A 21,756-nucleotide genomic window follows, 5' to 3' on the forward strand; every position below is an offset into this window, starting at 1 on the left:
CCAGTGCGCCCCGCCGACTGCCGCAAACCGGGGCGCAGGGAAAGGGGGTCAGCGCGGCTAGGGCGCGAGGAGCTGGCCCGGGGAAGGGGAGGGGACGGGGAGGCGGGGTGGCGGAGGCAGCAGAGGGGCGAGGCGCGGAGGAGGGACCGAAGGGGAAGGGAGGGGAGAGGGAGAGAGGGGAGGGGACGCCGAGGCGAGGGGGCGGGGAGCCGAGGCGAAGAGCGGCGCGGACCGAGGGGGAGGCGGCGGGGGCGAGAGGCGGCTGCGGGCCGGGCTGAGTCAGGAAACGGCGGCCGGACTTCCTCGGGAAGGGGAGAGCGAGAGCCCGCCGGGCCGGGCCGGGCTGCGGGCCGGGGAGCGCGGAGCCGGGCGCCTCGGCGCAGGGCAGCGACAGAGGAGCCAGGCCGCCCCCCATCCCCGCCCCGCCCGAGCCCGCCCCCGCGGCTGGCCCCTCTGGGATGTCCGAGGGACCCAGGCGTCCAGGACGGTGACCGAGCGAGCCCGAGGATGGGACGGCGCCCTCAGCTCCGGCTCGTCAAGGTAAGAAGCGCGGGCGCCCCCAGCCCCGGGCCGGCGCGGGACATGGGTGGGCTGTGGCTGTGATGGGGGGTCAGTGGGAAGAGCTGCGCACAGGTCGGGGGCGGCCGGGGTTTGAGGGGCAGCCCAACTCCCTCTCCCTGGACCTTTGGAGCTGGTGCTGGGTGGGTGGGGAGAGAACTCAGGTGAAAAAAGAAATCGTTGTGGCGAAGCGGCCGGGATGTTGGCGGAGGAGGGGGTCCGCCCACCCGGGTAACCAGCTCTGTGCCGAGAATCGCTTTAGGCTTTGGGAGTCGACGCTTGGTTCTCCCTGCCACCCCTCCCATGCAGACCCGGCCAGGAGGCCCTGGAGATGGGTTCCTCACCCGCCCCAGCACCCTCTCATCGGCTCCCCCACTCCACACGCCCCCGCCCTGCTCCTGGGAGCTCCTTCCTATCCCTTCTCCTCCGCTGAAAGCTTCATATCCGTGGAGATAAATGTCCCCCGCGCCTCGGAGCTCTGGATCAATATCGCAGTCTCCGGGGAGGAGAGTGCATCGGCGGCGGTTGCGGTTCCTCCGCCGCGGCCGGCCCGCGGGAGCGCAGCGCTCCCCTCCCAGCCTTTGCACTCGCGGGTCCCCGCGCTGCGCCGGCGGCTCCTGCCCCGGGTCTGGCGACGCGATCCCGGCGCCTGGAGTTTAGGAAAGTCGCCAGACCGCACGTGCAGCGTCTGCGGCCGAAGTTCGGGGGCGTCGGGGGTCTGTCCGCGGGCGGCGTGCGCCAGGGAAGGGCTGGGGGTCGACAGCAGGCCCGCCGCTAGTGACAGCCGCCAGCCACTTCCCAGTGCTGAGCGCTTCCCCGGTTGCTGGGTGTAGGCACGTAAGCAGCAGCCGGAGGGAGAGGTGCGGGGGCCTGGGCGCCGCCGCCGGGGAGCCCCGCGCGGCTCACGCCGGAAGATCCGGACTCCGCAGGGTCGGTGTGGACGGCCTGAGTTACAAACACAGACACCAGCTTGACTGGGTTCAGTGCATTTAAAAGCGGTTTCGTCCAAAAGGATTGAATGGATTTGGGGGAGGGGTGCGGACTGACTGAATTTCATTTTTCCATCAGTCATTAAACGTGTACCAGCTCACAAAGTGGTTTGAGTTAAACCATCAAGATTTTAAAATGCAACCGCTGCCAGTTCATCAGTAGAGACGTTCCTAGTTACTGGGTTTTTCTCCATCCTCTCCCTCCCGCTCCCAAATATTTATAAGCTGTTTTTAAAAGTGACTGAGGGCTGGTCTGATTGAACCATACCCCCTCTCCCTCCCACCCCTTAACTGAGGCCTGGGGGTGAGCTGGGAGATTATTTTCTGAGTGATCAAGGAGATCCGGGAGGGAGGGAGGAAGAAAAACATCCAGAGAGGTTGAGTAGATGGCATTGAATGGGAATATTTTCCAAAATGCTTGTGTGTACAGAACCTAAATCTAAATACACAAATCAGTTCGACCGAATTCATTCTTTTAAATGGATTCAAAGGATTGAACTGTAGGTTTTTGGTGATTTTTTTGAGTTTACATGGTAATAGGTAAATGTTCTTTCCCTGGCCTTTCTTAGAATCATGTGCAAATCTCTGCTTAGAATTATCACGTTTTCCTAAAAGAAAAGAAACTGTTTTTACTGTTGTTGTGTGTGTGTTTCCTACTAGATAGTGAGGCGTGTGCCCTTCATGTCTGGCCTAATGAACTCAGTAGGTGTTCAACAAAAACCGAATGAATGAGAGGCAGTGAGTGAATGGGCAGCGAATACTGATTTCAGTTAAATAATTACTTTTTATTTTATTTATGTAGCATGTACAACTTGCTGGGCATTGTTCTACCTTCTTTGCAAATATTAAGTCATTTAGTCCTCATAACAGCCCTAGGAAGTAGGAATTATTACTGAGGCACAGAGAGGCTAAGTAACTTGTTTAAGATCACACAGCCAGTGAGTGGTGGAGCCAGAATTCAAACCCAGGCACTGTGGCTCTAGGGCTTTGTTTTGGTAGCTTTTACCAGAAAATATTCTAAGCCACTTAAATCTCATCCTAGACCTCTGCCAGACAAGAGCTCAGGTAGTTTTTTCAGTATGAAAGTATGAATCTAGGAGAGTTAATCCAAAATCCAGCTCTCTCCCCACCAAGTCAGCCAGGGTTGGGAAAGGGGGCCCTATTGTGGGCCTCGCACTGTGCTGATTATGATCTGGAGGAGAGTGTGTGGGGGAGAGTGTGTGAGTGTGTGTGTGCATGAGTGAGAGAAATGCGTGTGAGTGTGCATGAGAAAGTGGTTGTGTGTGTGAATGAGGGAGAGTTGATGTGTGTGAGTGTGTGAGTGAGAGAAATGTGTATGAGTGTGCATGAGAGAGTGGCTGTGTGTGTGAATGAGGGAGAGATGATGTGTGTGAGAGAAATGTGTGTGAGAGAAATGTGTATGAGTCTGCATGAGAGAGTGGTTGTGTGTGTGAATGAGGGAGAGATGATGTGGGTGAGAGAAATGTGTGTGTGTGAGTGAGAGAAAGGTGTATGAGTGTGCAGGAGAGAGTGGTTGTGTATGTGAATGAGGGAGAGATGATGTGTATGAATGTGTATGAGAGAAATGTGTGTGAGTGTGCATGAGAGGGTGGTTGTGTGCGTGAATGAGGGAGCAAGGATGTGTGTGTGAGTGTTGGTGGATGTGAAGGAGGAGACAGGTGGAATACTGTCTCTACCCCCAGGGGAGGAGGGATGGAGTGCCTCTGGGCACCTCCCCACCAGTCGCAGCCCCTGGCAGGGAGAGCAGAGTGTAGGCGGCAGGTTCCTGGGAGCGTGAGGGGTGAAGAAGGCGCGAGGTCTCCGTGGGTTATTAAGGGAGAGCGAGTTCTGAGGAGGGAGCTAGTTTTATTGCTATTGTTATTATCATAAAAGCAATCTAGCAGCATTACACAAAGTTTGGAAACGATGGGAAGATTATTCCAACCTTACCCTCCTCGCACAGCTATTGTTACCATTTAAAATAATCCCTGCAGGCCTTTCTCAAGCGCAGGTCGGGCACAGCTGTGGCCGCGGGGCACGCCCTCTCACTCACCATGTCAGTCCACGTCTGCCCCATTATTCTGGAGCCTCCGGAGGGAGGTTGTCAACATCTGCGAGTTCCCTGTGAGTGGATGTGCTTTGCCGTCCTTATGTCTGTGCGCATTTGGGCCATTTCCAAATTGTTTCTCTGACGAATAATACGGAGCCTGGTTTTTGAGGGGAGCATTGGCGGGAGGAATAAGGAGGGCAAAAGAGTGAGCCCAGGGTGGGGCCACGGGCTGCCATGCAGAGTGGGGACAACTGGCCTGGCCAGACCAGGAGCAAAGTGGGAGAGTGGGGCTGACAGCCAGGCCAAGCTGTTCGGATTCGATCCCACCAGCCCTGGGGAGGGCATGACTCGGGTGAGGCCAGTTCTCAAGGAGGGTGTAGATTTATGGAAAAGCAGGACACTGACCCAGAGCCAGTGAGGACGAGCTCAAGTGGAAAATCCATTTCTCACCCTCCCTAACGTTTGGCTCCTCGGAGAGCATCAGCAGCCGGCGGGGTTCAGCTGCACAGAAGAAAGCGTGGGAGGGTCCAAGGTGCCCTTTGGCAGCACCTCAAGTGCCCACAATGCTTGCCAAGCCCACGGGCCTGAGCCCTGGCCATGGTGTGGCCTAGAAGGAAGGCGTTAGGCGTAAGGCTGATCATTTCAGCAACTATTGGGGTGGCAAGACCATCAGCCAGGAGATGGCAAACCTGACTTTGGTCCCACCTATGCCTCTGATCAGCTGTGTGACTTTGGGTAAGTCATCCTCCCTCTCTGAGCCACAGTTTCTCTATTGAACTAGATTCTCTGTTACCTTTCGTGTCTCTGTGAAAGGTCTTTTTCCAAACACTCGTTAGGGCCATGACCTCACATGGGAGGAGAGGGGTGCAGCAGATTCCATTCCTAGCCCTGCCCGCTCCCTGCTGTGGGAACTTGGTACTAAGTACCCTCTCTGAGCTTCAGCATCCTCAGCTATGAAATGGGGCAATACCTAACTCATAAGGTTGAGGTAAGGATGAGATGAGTTAGTACGTGGAAAATGTCTAGAATAGCGCCTGGCACAGTTTGGTTTCAGAAAAAGGTGCAAGGCGGCCACTCTTCAGAGGAAATGAGATAATGCAGGAAAAACAACTAGCAGCTACTGGACGCTCGGTATTTTTGTATGTTTCACCCTTCACAGCACGGGGCCTAATAATCCGTTGCACATGGTAGGCATTTCACAAATGTTTGTCGACTGAATAGATGGCGTTATTGTTGCTTCCTCCAGTTTAGTCTTATACAGTCAAGTGGACCCGTTGCCATTCCCACGAGATGTCGATGTCATGTCAAAACAGAGAAGGCAGAGAGATGCCAAAGCCACCCTAGCAGAAAAGCCACCTTTGACGCAGAAAAGGCTGGAACTGCCCGTTAAGCCCACTATGGTTTTTTTTTTTAAAGACAGCAACAAACAGCCGATGCAGCCCCCAGTGGTCTGGACCCGTTGAGGGTGGAGCCGTGGCTGGTGAAGCTCCAGCCCCTATCTGGAGGAGAGCAGGCCGGTGGCAGGTGGCCTGGGGGCTTCCTTGCTTCCTCCTCAGTGAAGGGGGGTGTGGCAGGCTCTCCCTCCTCTGACTCTGCCCTCACCCCTCATGATATCAACAAAAGGCAGAGTGAGACTATTTTGGAGCTAAGGCCAAGTCGCGATTTTAGCTGCAGTTTTATATTCCAAGAATGAATTTGTTCATGATTTTAGCTGCAGTTTTATATTTGAAGAATGAATTTTGTTCGTTACAAATGACTCCTGACTACTTAGATTCCCCCGGGGCCCCTGTCAGCAGAGTCCCTTGGAAGTAACACCATCGAGTCCTTTTTACTTTTTTATTTTTTTGTGAGGAAGATCCGCTGTGAGCTAACATCTGCCAATCCTCCTCTTTTTGCTGAGGAAGACTGGCCCTGGGCTAACATCCATGCCCATCTTCCTCCACTTTATATGGGACGCCACCACAGCATGGCCTGACAAGCGGTGCATCAGTGCACGCCCGGGATCCAAACCCTGGGCCGCCGCAGCGGAGCGCATGCGCTTAACCGCTACGCCACCAGGCTGGCCCCCATCGAGTCCTTTTTAAATGCTTGTCTTTGGACTTGTCGCTGTTGGCCAGCCATCCCTCACTCCACCCAGCGTGGCAGTCAGCATCTTCTTGTATGGATGGGAACATCAGGTGAAGCAAACGTGGGCTTGAATCCTGACTCTGCTGTGAAGCTTGGGGCAAGTTAGGTTATCACTTTGAACCTGTTTCTTCATCCCTAAAAGGGGGAAAATAGTACCTACTTTACGTGATAATCATAATAACTCCAAGAGATGTCGGTGTGAAATTAAGCACAATCGCACGGTGTCTGGCGCATAGTGAGTGCTTGATAAATATTAGATCTGGTAGTCATTTAATACCTCGTACCAAGTTTTATTAATCCAGGGAAGAACAGCAGAAGGAGGAGTGGTGAGGGGCTGTGGGAGGTGGAGGGAGGGTGCTGGGCAATATAGAATCTCCTCCTGCCCCAGGGTCCTCTTCACATTCCCGGGAGAAGGGGCGGTGCCACTTGCCGTCAGCTGAGCTCAAAGGTCAGAGGACAGAGGTGCCTACAAAGGGCCCTCTGAACATCTCTGACATGGGAAAACAGTTGACAATAAAAGTAAAGCCTGTGGGGAGGATAATACAAAATGATTAACTCACTGGTGCAAACGATTATTTTGAAAACAACTAACTGGGTTCTATTAAGCAACAGATTATTAACCATTTCTTTTTGGAGTAATTGGTGTCTGTTTCAACAACATGGAGAGGCTGGAAGGCAGGAGGGAGGACAGGAAGAGGAAGTCTTGGGGAATATGGCCGCATACTTCCTTTTCTGTGAAATCGGTGTGTTGAGATGCATTTCTGGGAGATGGGTCCCGTGTGCACAGAACCGCCGACTCAGTGCTTTAGCCAAATGCGTCCTTTGGCAACAGTCCACCCAGCAGCCGTGAAACCATTTCTAGGACAGATGGAGATGTTCATGGGTGCTCTTTCGGCCCTATAACCACAGGCAATTTCATGGTCCCACTCCCGGCCCTGCTGGGCCCCAGGGAGCGCCCCAGTGAGGTGCTTACAGGTGGGGTTTGTGGGATACCCACCTGCCCCCCTCCACTTGTCGATCATTCCCAACCTCCAGCCAATCTGGCGGTGAGCCAAGGCGCCTAGGTCAGAGCCCAGGACAGAAACTGGCTAGACTGGTCCAGCTGCTTCCCAGGCTGAAGAACTGGGGAGGCCGGGTTTGTTCTAGGCTGACCCACTACAATTTGGAGTCCACCCACCAGCTAGGTTTAAGGGGTAGTGGGGCCGTGGCAAGCACAGGGGGAGACAATTGAACCTTTAAAGCTCTGGGAGGTCAGGGCCTTTGGGAGGGCTGGACTACCTACTGCTCAGTATCCCTGGCAGGCACATGGAGCCCAAGAGCTGGAAGGCAGCCTGCCCAGGGTGACGGGCTAGGGTGAGAGATGTCTGCGACATTTCCGTTCACAGCAAGGATTTTCCCCGCTTTGATCTGTGTTTCTCCAGCCTCCTTGGCAGGGTGTATGAGGGGCTCCGTGGTTTCCAGAAGTACCAGCTGCTCCCGGAGAACTGTGGGGACAGAGCTGGGTGGGAAACCTGTGGGCACAGATTGGGGGACGAGGGTAGGCCCAGAGATGAGGGTCTGGGCTGTGCAGGCCGAAGAGGAAACCAGCTCCTGGAGGGGTTTGGCTACCCTGGGGAAGGGTCGAGGGAAAGCCCCAGGCTCTCTAAGGCTCAGTCCTCACAGGTCCAGGCCCCCCTGCACTGGGGGCCCTGACCCACGGTCAGAAGCCAAGGCCCAGCTGAGTGTCCATGGGCTGCTCAGGGTGGATGATTTTATTATTATATAAGATGTGGGCATGCCGACAGACAGCCAGTGAGAGAGAGAAAGAAATGAAAGGTGGAGCAGAGATGGAGACCACTGTCTGAGGTTGGCATGAGAGAGATCAGGACAGAAAGGCCTGGAGGAAAGAGGGAAGAGGAGGAACAGAGGGAGGGAGGGAGGGAGAGGGGTGATGAAAAGAAAAAAGGCCTGCGTGTCTTCTTTGGTTGTTCTTGCTTTGTACTTTCCCCCTGGCACCCAAGAGAGTATGTGCCCCTGGTTCTGAGGCCAGAGACGGCAATTCTTGGAAACCCCCTCCTCCGTTTCTTGATGAGAATTCCCCACCCCCATCCCTAACCTGCTGCCTGGAGCTTCCTCTGCTGTCAGAAGAGCCCCAGGGAGCAGGGATGCTCTGAGACACGCTGTGTGCAGGCTGCCGGGGCATGTCGGCAGGGAGGAGCCCCCCCATCCCACACCCTCCCCAGGGCTGGTTCCCCCCACCGAGTTCAGAACAAACAGAGCCTGTTGCCTTTGTGGTCCTAACTGGTCCCAAGTGTGCCGTCTGTCTCTTACACACACGCACACGCGCGCGCGCACACACACACACACACACGTTGGGATCCTCGGGGAGTGAGCCACTTTTGCAGCATTTGTAATCGCGTCCCCCCGCCTGCACCCGCTTCAAGGTGACTGTATGGCCAGCACCTCCTCCTTCTCCTCTAAGCACAGCCAAACCGGTGAGGCAAGTGGGCAGCTCCCGCCAGCTCCAGCCAGGGCTGCAGGACCGACTCAGAGGAGCAGCTGGGCACCCCGGGCCGTGGGGTCAGCAGTAGGAGTGGAGGCAGGTTGGACAGCCTCCACGGCCACTCCCCTGGCCACACGTGCCTGGCTGGGAGGCTGAGAGGCTGCTCCTCGGAGGGAGGCCTGCGTCCTGGGCTTGGTCTGAGCCCCTTCCTCTCCCCGCTCCTCCTGCCCTTCCCCGCCATGTCACCCAGCTTCTCTTGGCCAGATGCACCAGTTACTGAGCTGCCTCCATGCCAGGGCCCATGTGCCTGACCCCACTGAGTCCTCCTGTCCCTCCAGAAGTGAAAGAATCAGACGCCCCTGAATCTGTTGATCCTCACCTCTGGCCCTCTGCCTCAGTCCCACTGTCCTCCTTCCTACCCCAACACCCAGAATATTCATTACTGTTGGCTGCCCTGCCTTTGGCTGTGTTGTTCCTCCTTCTGGGGCTTCTGCCCCCCAATCTCTCTGTATTAATCTTATCTGTCATGTCCACCACAGTCTTCCTGAACCATCCCTATCCCCTCCTCCAGGAAGCCCTCCAGTCTAAGTCCATCTCTCACTGGTTGTTCCTTTGCTTTCTCTGCATCTCCTTCCTGTTGTGTGAGCCGCTAGCTCATGGTGGAGCCTGGGCTCTCAACCACACCGGGCCCTCCAGCTCTTTGGTGTGTTTTGAGCTCTCTGATGCTCAAAACATCCTGTGGTCCCTCGCATCTAACCCAAGCCCTCGTTCCCACCATAGAGTCTGAGCTCTGCCTGGGCCAGGAGGAGCCTCTTAAAAACAAAAACAGAAGACTGTGCCCCCAGTATCTGGTCCAGTGCTCCCCGAACAGTAGACGCTGAATTCAATGGAGGGCATCCCCCCACTCCTGCTCCCTGCTGAACGTCTGTCTGTGCTTGTGGAGGTGCTATGGTGACAGGAGACACAGAAATGACAAGCTAGACAGAGAGTCCTCTGCCTCTGCCTGTGGATTTAGGACTCAACAGCATATCGAGTGCTGCTCCGGGACCCGCTTAGTGACATTCAGTGTTTCTGGTCCGGCACCGTGCTCCATGCGGTCCCCACAGCACCGCGGGTGTTGGTCCACCTCTAAAAGCAGGGGCAGCATTTTGCTTCATGAGGGTTCTGGGAGGGCTGGTGGGAGGCGTCGTCAGCGGGAGGTTTGGGGCTGGGCTGAGGACAAAGGTGTAAGAACCTTCTCGGAACCTGGGGTCTTCAGAGAGCAGCTCCAGGACACATTGGTCCCCAAGCAGGGGCTGGAGAGGGGGTTTGGTGGCAGCCTGGGGCTCCCTCCCTGCTGCTGCCCTTGTTCTGCGGTTACGGGGCAGGAGTAGCCAGGCAAGGTAGAAGTGGGCAGAGACACCAGTGGGCCAGAGTGGGCCATTCTTGGCTCCCTCCGTGGGATCCTGTCTCAATCCACATCCCTACCCTCCAGCTCCCTATGGGCCGGGGTGGGGCAGCCTTTGGTGTCTTTCTCTCCAGATCGCTGGCCCCAATGGCCTCACTGTGAATCCTGCTGCCAGGCTGTGAAACACGGGGCCCATGAAGTGTCAGGGCACGTGTGCACTCCTGAGAAGCAGAGCACCCCTGAGGAAGGAGCACTGTCCCTGAAGCAGAGGAGGCAGGATGCCTGGGGTTGGAGCCAGCTCTGCCACTTCCTGGCTGGGTGTCCTTGGGCAAGTCACACAACCTCTCTGGGCTTGGTCCTCCCCTGGACTGTGATGGAGAATAAAGGAGGAAATGCCTGTGTGGCGGGGGTCCTGCCCCACTGAAGCTCAATGAGTGCGACCTGCTGCACTGGAGAGGTCCCTCCCCCTGCCTCTGCTGTATCTCCCCTTGACGCTGAGCCCAACCACCACTCAAGACCCTCCTCCTCCACTGCGCCCTCCCTGATAAGCCAGCCACCTCGTTCTCTCCTCTAGCTGAAGCAGAGCTTCTCAAACCACCTGTAGGGAAGGACCACGTGGGTTTTCCAGCCCGTGGCAGACTGGCCCTTGGTCCTATTGCACATGACAACTGTGCAGCCTGCACCACACGCCTCCCCTGGAGAGCTGGACGACATCTGAATTGCTCTAGACCCTGCTCAACCAGACGAGTCTATTGACAACATGCGTGGATGTCACGGCAAGAACAAATTCATGTCCAAGTTTCCAATGCTTACTCTCAGTAACACACAGTTGGCAGCCCGGCACCAGTCCCAACCACCGTTTGAGTAGCACTGGTCTAAGGCCTTCTTTTGGGGCCAGAATTCATGGCCCGGAATCTCTGGTTCACTGTCCACGGGAGTCTGGCTGCCTGCCATGCTCTGCACCTGTATGTCAGCTCTTTCTGGACGCGGGGGCCGTGTTGACTGGAGCAGGAAGAACGCGTGGCCAGGAGGGCAGAAACCTTTGGTTTACTCAGACCCCTTCTCCCTGGCAGCTCTGGGTGGGCCCTTTCCCCCTCCGCGTTCTCACTCACCAACCTGCAGCTTGTCGCTGGGGACAAGGGAAGACTCGTGACCTTCAGTGGGCTGCAGGGCTGTAGCAAGGCAAGGGGAGCTCTTCCTCTTTGGTGGGCTCACCCCAAAGCTCACAGGACTCAGCCCCATGTTGGTTTGAGCCCTTGTCTCCGGGCTCACCCAAGATAAAGGAGCCCGACTTCTCCAGTGCTCCAGGACCCAGCTGTGCCTCCCGCCTCCGAGGTGCTGGCCCCGGGGACAGGCCACTCCAGAGTCTAGGATGGGTGAGCCCAGCTCACCTGCCCTGAGGAAAAGGCTGCCGTGCATGCCCTCCCTGCACTGCTTGCTCCCCACATTGGCGGCATCCGCAGGCAGCAGGCGCCTTCCTGCTTTGTCCTTGCATCTCCCGTGCACACCCCCCAGCGGGAGGCCTGGAGGAGCTGACCAGGCAGCGCCAGGACAGCAGCGAGGGGAGGGACCTCCCATCTGCCCAGCTGGCTGGGAGAGGTCACTCCTACCAGTCTGCTGCCTGCAGACTGAGGTCAGGAGGTGGGCAAATGACTGGTCCAAGGTCCCACAGGGCGTCTGCTAGACAGAGTGAGAGCCAGGTCTCTTCCTGTCTTGAAGGCTCCTCCCTCGGGTCTTCCCATTCTTTCTAGGGCTCTCTTCCTCCTCCTTATCTTTCTTCCCCTCCCAAACTTCCATGATGGATTGGCAGGTGAGTGTTTTCAGAGCTGGGAAGGAGATGCAAAACCCTCCAGCCCAGAGTTTCCCAATCTCAGCACCATTGACATTTGGGGTCAGGTAATTCTTTGCAGTGGGGGCTGTCCTGTGCATTTGAGCATGTAGAGCAACATCCCTGGCCTCTAGCCACTAAATGCTAGCAGCACTCGTCCAGTTGTGGCAACCAAAAATGTCTCCAGACATTGCCACATGTCCCGTGGGGAACAAAATTGCCCCCAGTTGAGAACCACCGGGATTGTTCAGTTACCCTCAATTCTGGTGACCCTTCAGAATCACCTGGAGAGCATTAAAGGCAGAGACACTCCTGAGTTTTCCCCTCAAGCCAATGGAGCCCGAATCTCTGGGGTAAAGCCCGAGAAACAGAATGTTCTATCTCCCGGATGCCAAGCACTGTCTGGAAACTTCTGATTTTGTCTAATTCACCTTTACAGGCAAAGAAACAGACAGGCCATTGCCTGTCTCATGGGCGATTATATGGTTATTCCTCGTCTCTGCCCTACTTCTCCCTGCTCAGTGGGGTTTGGTGGTCCAGTAGCCCCCTTTAAGCCAACCCCTCACGGCCTGGGAAGGCAGTCGCTTCTCCAGGAAAAAAGCCTCAAACCGTGTAGGCTTCGCTAATAGAACCTAATTCCCAGCTGTCAGACGATTTCACTCTGCCTTCCTGGCCCTCTTCACATCCCTTTTCAAATGCAGCTTCTTGAAAGACATCCCTTTTCCGCCGACACTGAAATCCCCCTTGCTTTACACTTGCCAGAGAGCAGGCTGAGCCGAGAGCACAGCTGATAGTGGCACCTGCATAGCTGGTGTCCCCGCCTGCCGACACCTCGGCTCTGTCTCTCGGAGCAGCAGATGCCTCTTCCACCCCCTCAGGGACGGCTCCCAGTGTCTGGACCGCTCACAGCTCACGGCTGAGCAGCTCCTGGGGGCGGGGGGCTGGATCAGAGCCCCGACTGGGCTACATTCCTCTGCAAGAACCAAACTCAGCCCTTCCTGGGTCCCCCACTGACAGAGTCCCACTGTGTCTACCGCCCAGTTCACACTGCCAGCTCTTGGGGAACCAGGCTGCAGCCTGGAGCTAGAGGTCAAGAGGCAAAGAAAAACAGTACCTCCTTTTTTGGGGGTCCATGCCGGGGGAGGTAGGAAGGGAGACAGGACAGGTGGGGCAAGAGGCTGTCCCGCCCAGGGGTACAACCCCAGGACTGGAACACGCTGCCATCCCAGGCCCTCCAGTTACCATGGTGAGAGACCTTGGGCAAGTCACCATCTCTGTATGCATCAGTCTGTCATCTGTATAGTGGACAGAGAGTCAACTCCTTGGGATTGAGAGGGATTGAATGAGAAAAATCACAGAGTCTGGACTGTGCAAGCCTTCAGCCTTTCTTTCCTTAAAAGAAAGAAAGAGAGAGAAAGAGAAAAATGGAGGTGAGGGAAGACCAAGAGATGTGGAGAGATTAAGACCAGGAGAGAGGAAGGTAGGTAGGAGGGAGGCAGGGAGGCTGAGAAGGCACGAGCTATGAGAAAATATTAACGAGTGAATCCGAGAGCGAATCATACCAAGAAGGGGAGAGAATGAATGCATGAGAGGCAGGAAAAGAGGCTAGACCTCTTTTGGGGTGGGAAGGTCAGCAGTGCTCAGGGCACTGCCCACCCCCTGCCCTGTGCCCAGCAAATCCCCATCATCAACAGTGGGGCGTACTCCACTTTCACAGGTGGCCACAGGCCCCGGCCCCTGGGAACACAGTGGCGGTGGAAAGTGGGCGTGTGCACCTGGGTGGGTAGGGGACCGGTCAGGGAGTGCTTCTGGGGAGAAAGGCCAAGTCAGGAAGGAAGCGACTTGCACATAGTCAAGTAATAGTAATCACAACCATTTGTTAACTGCCTACCATGTGTTCAGCCCCGTGCTGTTTTAAATGCACCATATTGTTGAATCTCTCCAAGAGCTTTAGGCTGTCGTATTTCATCCCTATTAGCCCTATTTACAGATGGGGAAACTGAGGCTCAGAGGAGTAAGTGATTTACCCAAGTTCACACAGGTCGGAGGGGGCAGATAAAAGATTCCAATGTGAATCTCTCTGGCCCCGAAGTTAGAGGTCTGAATTTCTACACTCCTGTCAGTCTTAGAGTCAGAGCATATCAGACCTGGAAAGGAACATAAGGAACACACTGCCCTCCTGATTTTACAGATGAGGAAACTGAGGCAGGGAGGTGGAGGATTGACTTGTCCACAGGCACAGAGCAAGTTTGTCAGAGTCAGAATAGGGTCTCAGCCCTGTACTTCCCACCCCAAAACACTTTTTCCTCCAGCACACTCTTCTGGAGTCCAAGGTGGGGATCAATGCAGAAGCAAGGACCAAGAGTAAGAGAGAGTTCCTGGTGGGCAGGGGGAAAGGAGATGCAGAAAAATGGGGAAGTGAGCCCATCAAAATGTCGGTGGGACCCCATGGTCAAAGGCAGCAAAAAGTGAAAACCCATCTGTTCATTCATTCACTCGGTCAGTCAGTCATTTATTCACTCCACAAACATGTATTGGGGCCTACTCTGTGCCAGGCCCCACTGTGGGTACAAAACTAGCCAAACACAGACCCTGCCCTCAGGGAGCTTACCACCCAACTAGACCGTATATCTGGGCTCCTCCGAGGGGCATGTATAAACTCCAGAGCTGCGGTCTCGCAGGTCCTCGCTGCCCTGGGGGTGGGTGAAGTAGGCGGCCCACTGCTTTCAGCTCTGCTCTGGGGCCTCGTTAGGGCAGCAGAGTGAAGTAGCAGGGAAGGGGGCAGGGCCCGAGTGGTGGGAGGCGGGCAGGGCGCATGCTGGGCCCAGGGCCCCGGGGAGAAGGTGTGGAGGTGGGGAACACCCAGGCGTTCCCCCTCCCTGAACTGTAGGCAGGAGATTTTCCTTTCCATTTTTTCCTCTCTGCACAACAGCAATTTAAGTTAATTAAATGTAATAATAAATTATTTCTTGTCTGCCTAGAATAATCTCTCACTCTCACCCACTTTGGGGGAAGACAAAGATTCTTGGCCTTGAGGTGGGGACGGGTTGTGGCTGTCACAGAAAGAGACTGTGAGGGGGACCTGGCCCGGCTCAGGGGGCAAGAGCCCTGGGCCATCAGGAGGACTGAGAAAGGGCCCCCGACATGGCTGCCTCAGTCCCAAGTCTTGTTTCACCCTGGCTGGTCTTCAGAGCACCTCTACGGACATGGAGAAAGGCCCCCTGAGGGTCCCAGCCCTGCTGGTGCACAGCCTGCAGTTCTAGCCCCAGGGACCCCTCCGCTCAGCACCTCTGGGCAGGGCAGAAACTGCACAATTGCCTGTGGGCCCTGCCCCTCCCTGTACTGTCAGTCTGTAACCATAGCTATATCTCCTGTAGGCGCAGACAGGTTTCCAAAGAGTTGTATGCACATATGTTTTATTTTTGCAAACCAGATCCTCATTTTTAAATGCAATGGGGGGACCAGCCCCGTGGCTTAGCGGTTAAGTGCGTGCGCTCCACTGCTGGCAGCCCGGGGCGCTCCACTGCTGGCGGCCCGGGTTCGGATTCCGGGCGCGCACCGACGCACCACTTCTCCCGCCATGCTGAGGGCGCGCACCGACGTACCACTTCTCCCGCCATGCTGAGGCCGCGTCCCACATACAGCAGCTAGAAGGATGTGCAGCTATGACATACAACTATCTACTGGGGCTTTGGGGGAAAAAAAATAAAATTAAAATAAATAAATAAATGCAATGGGGGAGCCAGCTTTTTAAAGAAATCTTGATTTATGACCCTTCCTCTTTTTCATATTTAGATTTTCTTCTCTTGGCTTTGCTTAAAACAGGCTACACCTTGCAAACCACGTATCTGATAAAGGGCTAATATCAAAAATATATAAGGAACTCATATAACTCAATAGCAAAATAACAAATAATCCAATTAAATAATGGACAAAGGACCCGAATAGACATTTTTCCAAAGAAGATATTCAAATGGCCAATAGGTACATGCAAAGGTGCTCACCATCACTAATCATCAGGGAAATGCAAATCAAAACCACAATGAAATATCACTTCACACCTGTTAAAATGGCTGTTATCAGAAAGACAAGACATAGATGCGGGCCAGGATGCAGAGAAAAGGGAACCCTTGTGCATTGTTGGCGGAAATGTAAATTGGTGCAGCCACTGTGGAAAACAGTATGGACGTTCCTCAGAAAATTAAAAATAGAACTACCATATGAGCCCGCAATTCCACTTCTGGGTATATATCCAAAGGAAACAAAAATACTAACTCGAAAAGGCGTATGCACCCCCGTATTCATTGCAGCATTATTTACAATAGTCAAGATATGGAAGCAACCTAAGTGTCCACTGACAGATGAATAGATAAAGAAAATGTGGTGTATATATATATGGTGTGTGTGTGTATATATATGGGGTATATATAAATGTGGTGTGTGTGTGTATATATATAATGGAATATTATTCAGCCATAAAAAAGAAGGAAATCTTGCCATTTATAACAACATGGATGGACTTTGAGAACATTATGCTAAGTGAAATAAGTCAGGCAGAGAAAGACAAATACCGTATGATCTCACTTATATGTGGAATCTAAAAAACCTAACTCATAGAAACAGAACAGATTGGTGTTTGCTGCAGGGAGGGGGTGGGGGGGTGATGAAAGTGGTCAAAAGGTACAAATGTCCAGTTGTAAGATGAGTAAGTTCTGGGGATGTAATGTACAGCATGGGGACTCTAGTTAAAAATACTGTGTTGTATATTTGAAAGTGGCTTAGAGAGTAATCTTACGTAAATCTTACTCCTTGGATGTAGAATCCCAGTCCAGCAAGGGGCTTGGTGAGATCACTTAATCTGGTGGTTTAAAAAAACAAAACAACTTTCCTTTTAAGCTGAAAAACCCCTTCTCAAAGGAAAGCTTACAGAGAAAGCAGCAAGGCCTGACTGAGCAGGGCAAGGGCCTGGGTCCTGCCTGCAGCCCCTCCCCAGGGCCCTCAGGGAGGAACACCTGCGGGAGGCCTGCTCTACTCCGACCCTCTAAGTAATGGAGGAAGGTCCTGGGGCCCAGAGCAACCAAGTTGTGAAAACGACCCCGTGGACACTTGTAGGGGACTTTAGATTTCAGAAAGCATCTCTCCCCTCGTTCTCCCCTGGTGGCCCACATCTCTGTGTTTCAGGTAGGAAAGCCCCCATTGCCCACAGGGGCCAGGTGACTCACCTGAAGTCACACAGTCGGTGGCAGGACTGGGCTCAGGCAGAGAAAGAAGGGGGAGGAATCCTGCTGAAGGATCACTCAAGTGCTGCAGCTGTGGCTCTGTCAGAGGGCCAGCTCGGCCCCTGGCCCCTACGAGAGGTTCTCCGGGGGCCTCTGGAGGCTTTTTCCCAAGCCGCACATCAGAGGTAGTTATGAAGGAGGGGGAGGCGGGCCCCCTTCTCCTTGCTCCTCATGAACTTTTGGGAGGTGGGGGCAGCCCCAGGTGCCTCCAGGCCACCCCTCTTCTCCCTCCAGTGGCCCTTCAGGACTCTCCCTAAAAGGTTAATTACCAAATCATCCCATCAAAAGAAATTGCACTTTTCTGCCTTAAAGACCAAACTGAGCTCCAGCAACATTGTTATTTATGGTCTCTAATAAGCATTTTCTGGGTGTGATTAACCTTTACGCCGAAGTCACACTGCGAATTGGGATGGCAGCTTCCATTCCAGCCACGCTCAGCTCGCTCTGTGCTGAAGCAGGCGGCTGTCAGACTCCCGCCCTCCCACTCCGCCTCTCCGCGGCTCCTGCCCGCTTCCCTCTCCTCGGCCCATCCCTTCCTCCCATGCCCTGTCCTGACCCAGACCATCCCCCTCCGCCACCTTTCATCCACTTGAAAGACAGACTCCGACCGCCTGCTTACTGGATCCTAGTCCCCACTCAGCTGCTAAAGACAGTTCCGTGACCTGGGGCACCTCAACTGTAAACCCCTGTAAAACGGGGAGCATGAGACCCACCCCATCTGCTTTCTGCAGTGCAGCGCCCCTCCTGTGTCGGGGACCCACTGGGTCCTTGGACATCCATTTACGTGATGCTGTAATCCAGCTGCCACCCACCCTCGGCCTTCTCAGATTTGACATTTGAGGTTTGGCTCTTTGGCAAGTGGAGAGATTTGTAGCCGAGGTGCAGGTTTTACTGGGGCCTTGGGGCTGCCCGGCTGGTGTACAGAAGTGAGGCATTACCTGTGAGTGAGCCTAGCGCTCCGCCGGCTGCGATCCTCAGTGCCATTGGGTTTCCTCTACCAGCTGATCGAAAATGAGAACGCTCACAAAGTCCAGAAAACTTGACTTGTCGAAAACGGTTCTGAAAGGAAAGCCAGCAGCTAGGGCTAATGATGGAGGGGAGGAGCAAACGGAGGGCGTCCAAGAAAGTGGCGGTTCTTAGGCCAAAACCACGTTTGGTTTACTCTAAGAGAGGATGACATGGCCCGTTTGGTGAGGCCCAGGCCTCTGATGTGACCCCATTCACCATATGCTCTGGTCATGTGTTTTGGTTGCTAGACCTCGCTGAGAAGCGAACGACGCTCTCCACCTTCCCCAGGAAAGTGGTTTTCATTCCATGCGACATTCTGCATCCCCGCTACCCCTTATGTGTTTGTGGACCCCAGATTGAGAACTCTCAGCTTTAGAAGGAAACACACAATATCCTTGAAACTTTGGGGGCTTGTTCCTTTGGTGCAATAATTGCCTGTTGACGGAGATGGAGACCATAGTGGACGTTGAAGAGGAGATCAACATATGGTGGGAGGAAACACACAGGAAAACTCCGGGCTTTTCGTGGAAGTGTGATTCAGGAATAAGCCAGAAGCCCTTGCAAACCCTTCTGCAGAGCAAGAGGTGGCACAGGCACAGATTCTCTGCAGAGCAGACCTTTCCTGAGAGGAGAGGCTGGTTCCGGAATTTTAAGAAGGCTTTTTCTTTGCATAATGCAAAACTGGCCCTCTTGGTAGAAAAACTGTGAACCGTCACCTCCAAGAAGGAAACGTAAAGGTCGGGGTTACAGGCAGCCAGCCGTGGACAGGCCAGCCCTCGCCCTGTGGCATTCAGTTGGGTTTTGTGATGAATCTGGATTGGCTCTGCTCCTCTGTGAACCTTAGGACATTGAGATGCGAGGCTTAGACCTTCCGGCCTGTGTATTTGCCATCTAATTAGAACCCTGGGGCATAATTCTGTATACTGAGGAGGTTTCACGCATTTGGGACTACTCTGAGATCTCGGTTTTCGAGCGTCACGAGCACCAGGGTCCACCGCGTGTACAGAGGGGACATGGGCACATTGACAGGGTGACTGAGGTGATTTACTTTGGAGTCTTGGGGAAGGTGCTGCCCGGGGCGGGGGCCCAGGAACTGGCTTGGAGGGCTGCAGGGTTCACGGGGTGAAGGGGTGGGCCGGGGTGAGGAGGGGCAGAGAATTGCACGGAGAGAGGTGTGCGGACACCGGCAGGCTCCCGGGTGTGCTGGGGAGGTGACAAGTCATTCGATGTGAATGGAAGGTGGCGTGATTCCAAAGGGATCTGAAAGACCGAAGCAGAAAGCATGGCTTCGGGATTAGAAGCATAAGGGTGGAATGTCAAGTAGCGGGGCTGATATTTTCCACGTTTCCAGTTTCTTTAATTTGCCTGTGGCTGAGCTGGCGCTGGGAGCCCCACCTCCATTCTGTGTGTGCCTGTGTGTGTGTGTGTGTGTGTGTGTGTGTGTTGGAAGGTGGCAGAGGCAGGGGTGGGGCAACAAGCTGGGGGCAGGGACTCCTAGTCCCCCTCTAGAAGGGGCCTCTGGCCGTCCTAGCTGAGCAGCCCCTCTCTGGGGACAGCGCAGAGCTGGGTCCCTGCCGACCGCTGAGCTGAGTGGTGTGGGTTTGTCAGCGAGGACACTGCTGTCTGCTTAGCTACCAAGAGTCACTGGGTGGCCTGGTGGCTCCCTCCTCTCTCTGCTTCTGCGTTTTCATTTGGATAATGAGGGTAAAGATATTTCTCCATCCCTCTGGGGGCTGTGAAGTTTAATTACTGTGAAGTTTAATAAAGTGTTGGAAGTTCCTTGGGGCCAGAGAGACGAATGGGTTTGTTGTAATCACTCCCAAGTCCCAGGAGCGAGTCAACTAACCCCAGAGCCGTTTGCTGAGTGTCCTGAGCACTGAGCACAGGATGGGGTGCAGGGCTCTGGGGGTGCTTGGGACCCTGGAGCTTGGCCCATTAAGAGCAGGAAGTGTGCTTCCTGTGAAGATGTGACAGGAGTGTGCCAGCGAGGGAATAGAGTAAACAAGTCCACTAAGGACTCAGGAATAGCACTGAGGGGACAATGTGGGTGAATCATCGGGGTCAAGGGGGGACGGGACAGGCTCTGACCCAGAGTGGGGAGCGTTTGACTCCACCTTGGAATGTAGGGTGGGAGAGAGGGGAGCAGAGCCTGCCTTTGTCATGGGACAGGAGTGGGAAGGGGCAGGTACCGGGGAAGGTGGGTGGCACTGATGGGGATGGGGCAGCGTAGGAGAGGACATTCATGGCAGGTGAGGGAGGAAAGCTCTGGAAAAGAGCAGGTCAGTTTGCTTCTGAGGACTGGGGGAAGGTCCTGAGGTCCATAAGAGGTGAATAGGGAGGAGCCCAGGGGGAAGGAGGATGTACAGCTCTGGGCACGGGTGCGATGGGCTGGAGTCCAGCTTGGGAAGAAGGCTCCAAGGGCCAGGACTAGGGTGAGGAGAGTGAGGCAGTCTCCTCAAGCGCAAAATTTAAGGAGGTGCCCCAAGTCTCAGTAATCAAGATACACAGAATTTTAATATTATTACTGATTTTTCCTTTTGCCCCAAGCTCCAATATACCCAGCACTGTTACTGATCCTGTCTTTTTAAAAAAGTTTTTGATATTTTGTTCCTCGTGGATTTTTTGCATTAATTTAGAGTTTTAAAAAATGTTGCCTTAAAATATTATCTGTCTTGATTACTAAGTTTTTTGGTGCCCCCTTAAATTTTGGACCCGAGGTGAGTGCCTGGCTCTCCTCACCCTTCTCCGGGCACTGGGCATGATGGCTGTGTGCTGCTAGTGTGGCCCACCGCCCTGGCTCTAGTCTAAACTAGAAACTTGCTCACCAGGGGACTCGGACAAGTCCCCACCTCTCCCCTGTTCTCATCTTCCTTCTGTGAAATGGCTACGACAGCTTCCAGATCTAGGACAGCTTCCAGATCTACGCGTCTCTGTCTGAAGTTCTGCAGTGAATTTTGCAGACTGTGGAAGTGGGCTGGGGCTGAGACACCATGGCCGGGGGTCCCAGGAGAGGGTCCCAGGGAGGGGACCCCAGGAAGAAAGAGCAGGGGCGCAGGGGTACGGATGCAGAGAGTAACCTGGGGTTCACCACCCCGGGAGCCTGGTCGGGTGGAGGGAGCTCTGCTGGTCACCAGGTGCCCAAGTCCCGACAACTGGAGGGAGGGGCTGGTTACGAGGCCCCCCCACCCCAACCTGCACATGCTTCTCATCCCCTCAAAAATCAAATCCCAGGGGAAACAGCCACCTCGCCTCTAACCCAGGGCTGAATAAAAATCACCAAGTTCAAATCCATCAGCATGGCCTATTGAGTGCCTATCGTAGACCTGAAACTCAATGTAGTTCATTACTGTTTTCAGCAAATTTGAGTGCAGTGAACAAAACAGAACCCTGCCCTCAGGGACTGTGCTGTGCTCCACCGAGGACTTCCACATACCCTGCCCCGTGTGAGCCTGGGGGGGAGGGGGACTGTGATGAGGTCTTGCACCACTTAGCGAAGTGCATCGTTAGGTGATTTCAACCTTGTGCGAACATCACAGAGTGCACTTACACAGACCTAGATGGTACAGCCTACTACACACCTAGGCTCCATGGTATAGCCTATTGCTTCCAGGCTAGAAACCTGCACAGCACCTTACTGTACTGAACACTGTAGGCGACTGTAACACCACAGTAAGTATTTGTATATCTAAGCATATCTAAACATAGACAACGTAGTGTAAAAATACAGTATAAAAGCTGAAAAATGGCGCACCTGTATAGGGCACTGACCACGAATGGAGCTGGCAGGACTGGAAGCTGCTCTGTGTGAGCCAGTGAGTGAGTGGGGAGTGTGTGTGAAGGCCTAGGACATTCCTGCACACTACTGTGGACTTTATAACACTGTACACTTAGGCCACACTAAATTTATTTAAAAAATTCTTTCTTCAGTAGTAAATTAAGCTTAGCTTACTGTAACTTTTTACTTTATAAACTTTTTCATTTTTTTAACCTTTCGTCTCTTTTGTAATAATACTTAGTTTAAAATACAAATACATTGTACAGCTGTACA

At 54.1% G+C, this 21,756-nt stretch overlaps 1 protein-coding gene across 2 annotated transcripts in view; it reads left to right on the forward strand.

The window, feature by feature from the left end:
* Positions 1 to 243: 243 nt before the first annotated feature.
* Positions 244 to 21,756, forward strand: part of CRHR1 (corticotropin releasing hormone receptor 1) — a 47,498-nt gene continuing 25,985 nt past the window's right edge. Inside the window, exon 1 of one of the 2 annotated variants that reach the window (XM_087441335.1) lies at positions 244 to 540. In XM_087441335.1, coding sequence (XP_087297461.1) covers positions 508 to 540 — 33 coding nt within the window. In that variant the 5' untranslated portion in view covers positions 244 to 507. The remainder of the gene's footprint in view (positions 541 to 21,756) is intronic. The other variant, XM_004432599.3, reaches the window with a different exon arrangement.

This window comes from Ceratotherium simum, chromosome 16, assembly GCF_057802395.1.
Source record: "Ceratotherium simum simum isolate JZ-2026a chromosome 16, ASM5780239v1, whole genome shotgun sequence".
In the NCBI taxonomy this organism is placed as follows: Eukaryota; Metazoa; Chordata; class Mammalia; order Perissodactyla; family Rhinocerotidae; genus Ceratotherium; species Ceratotherium simum.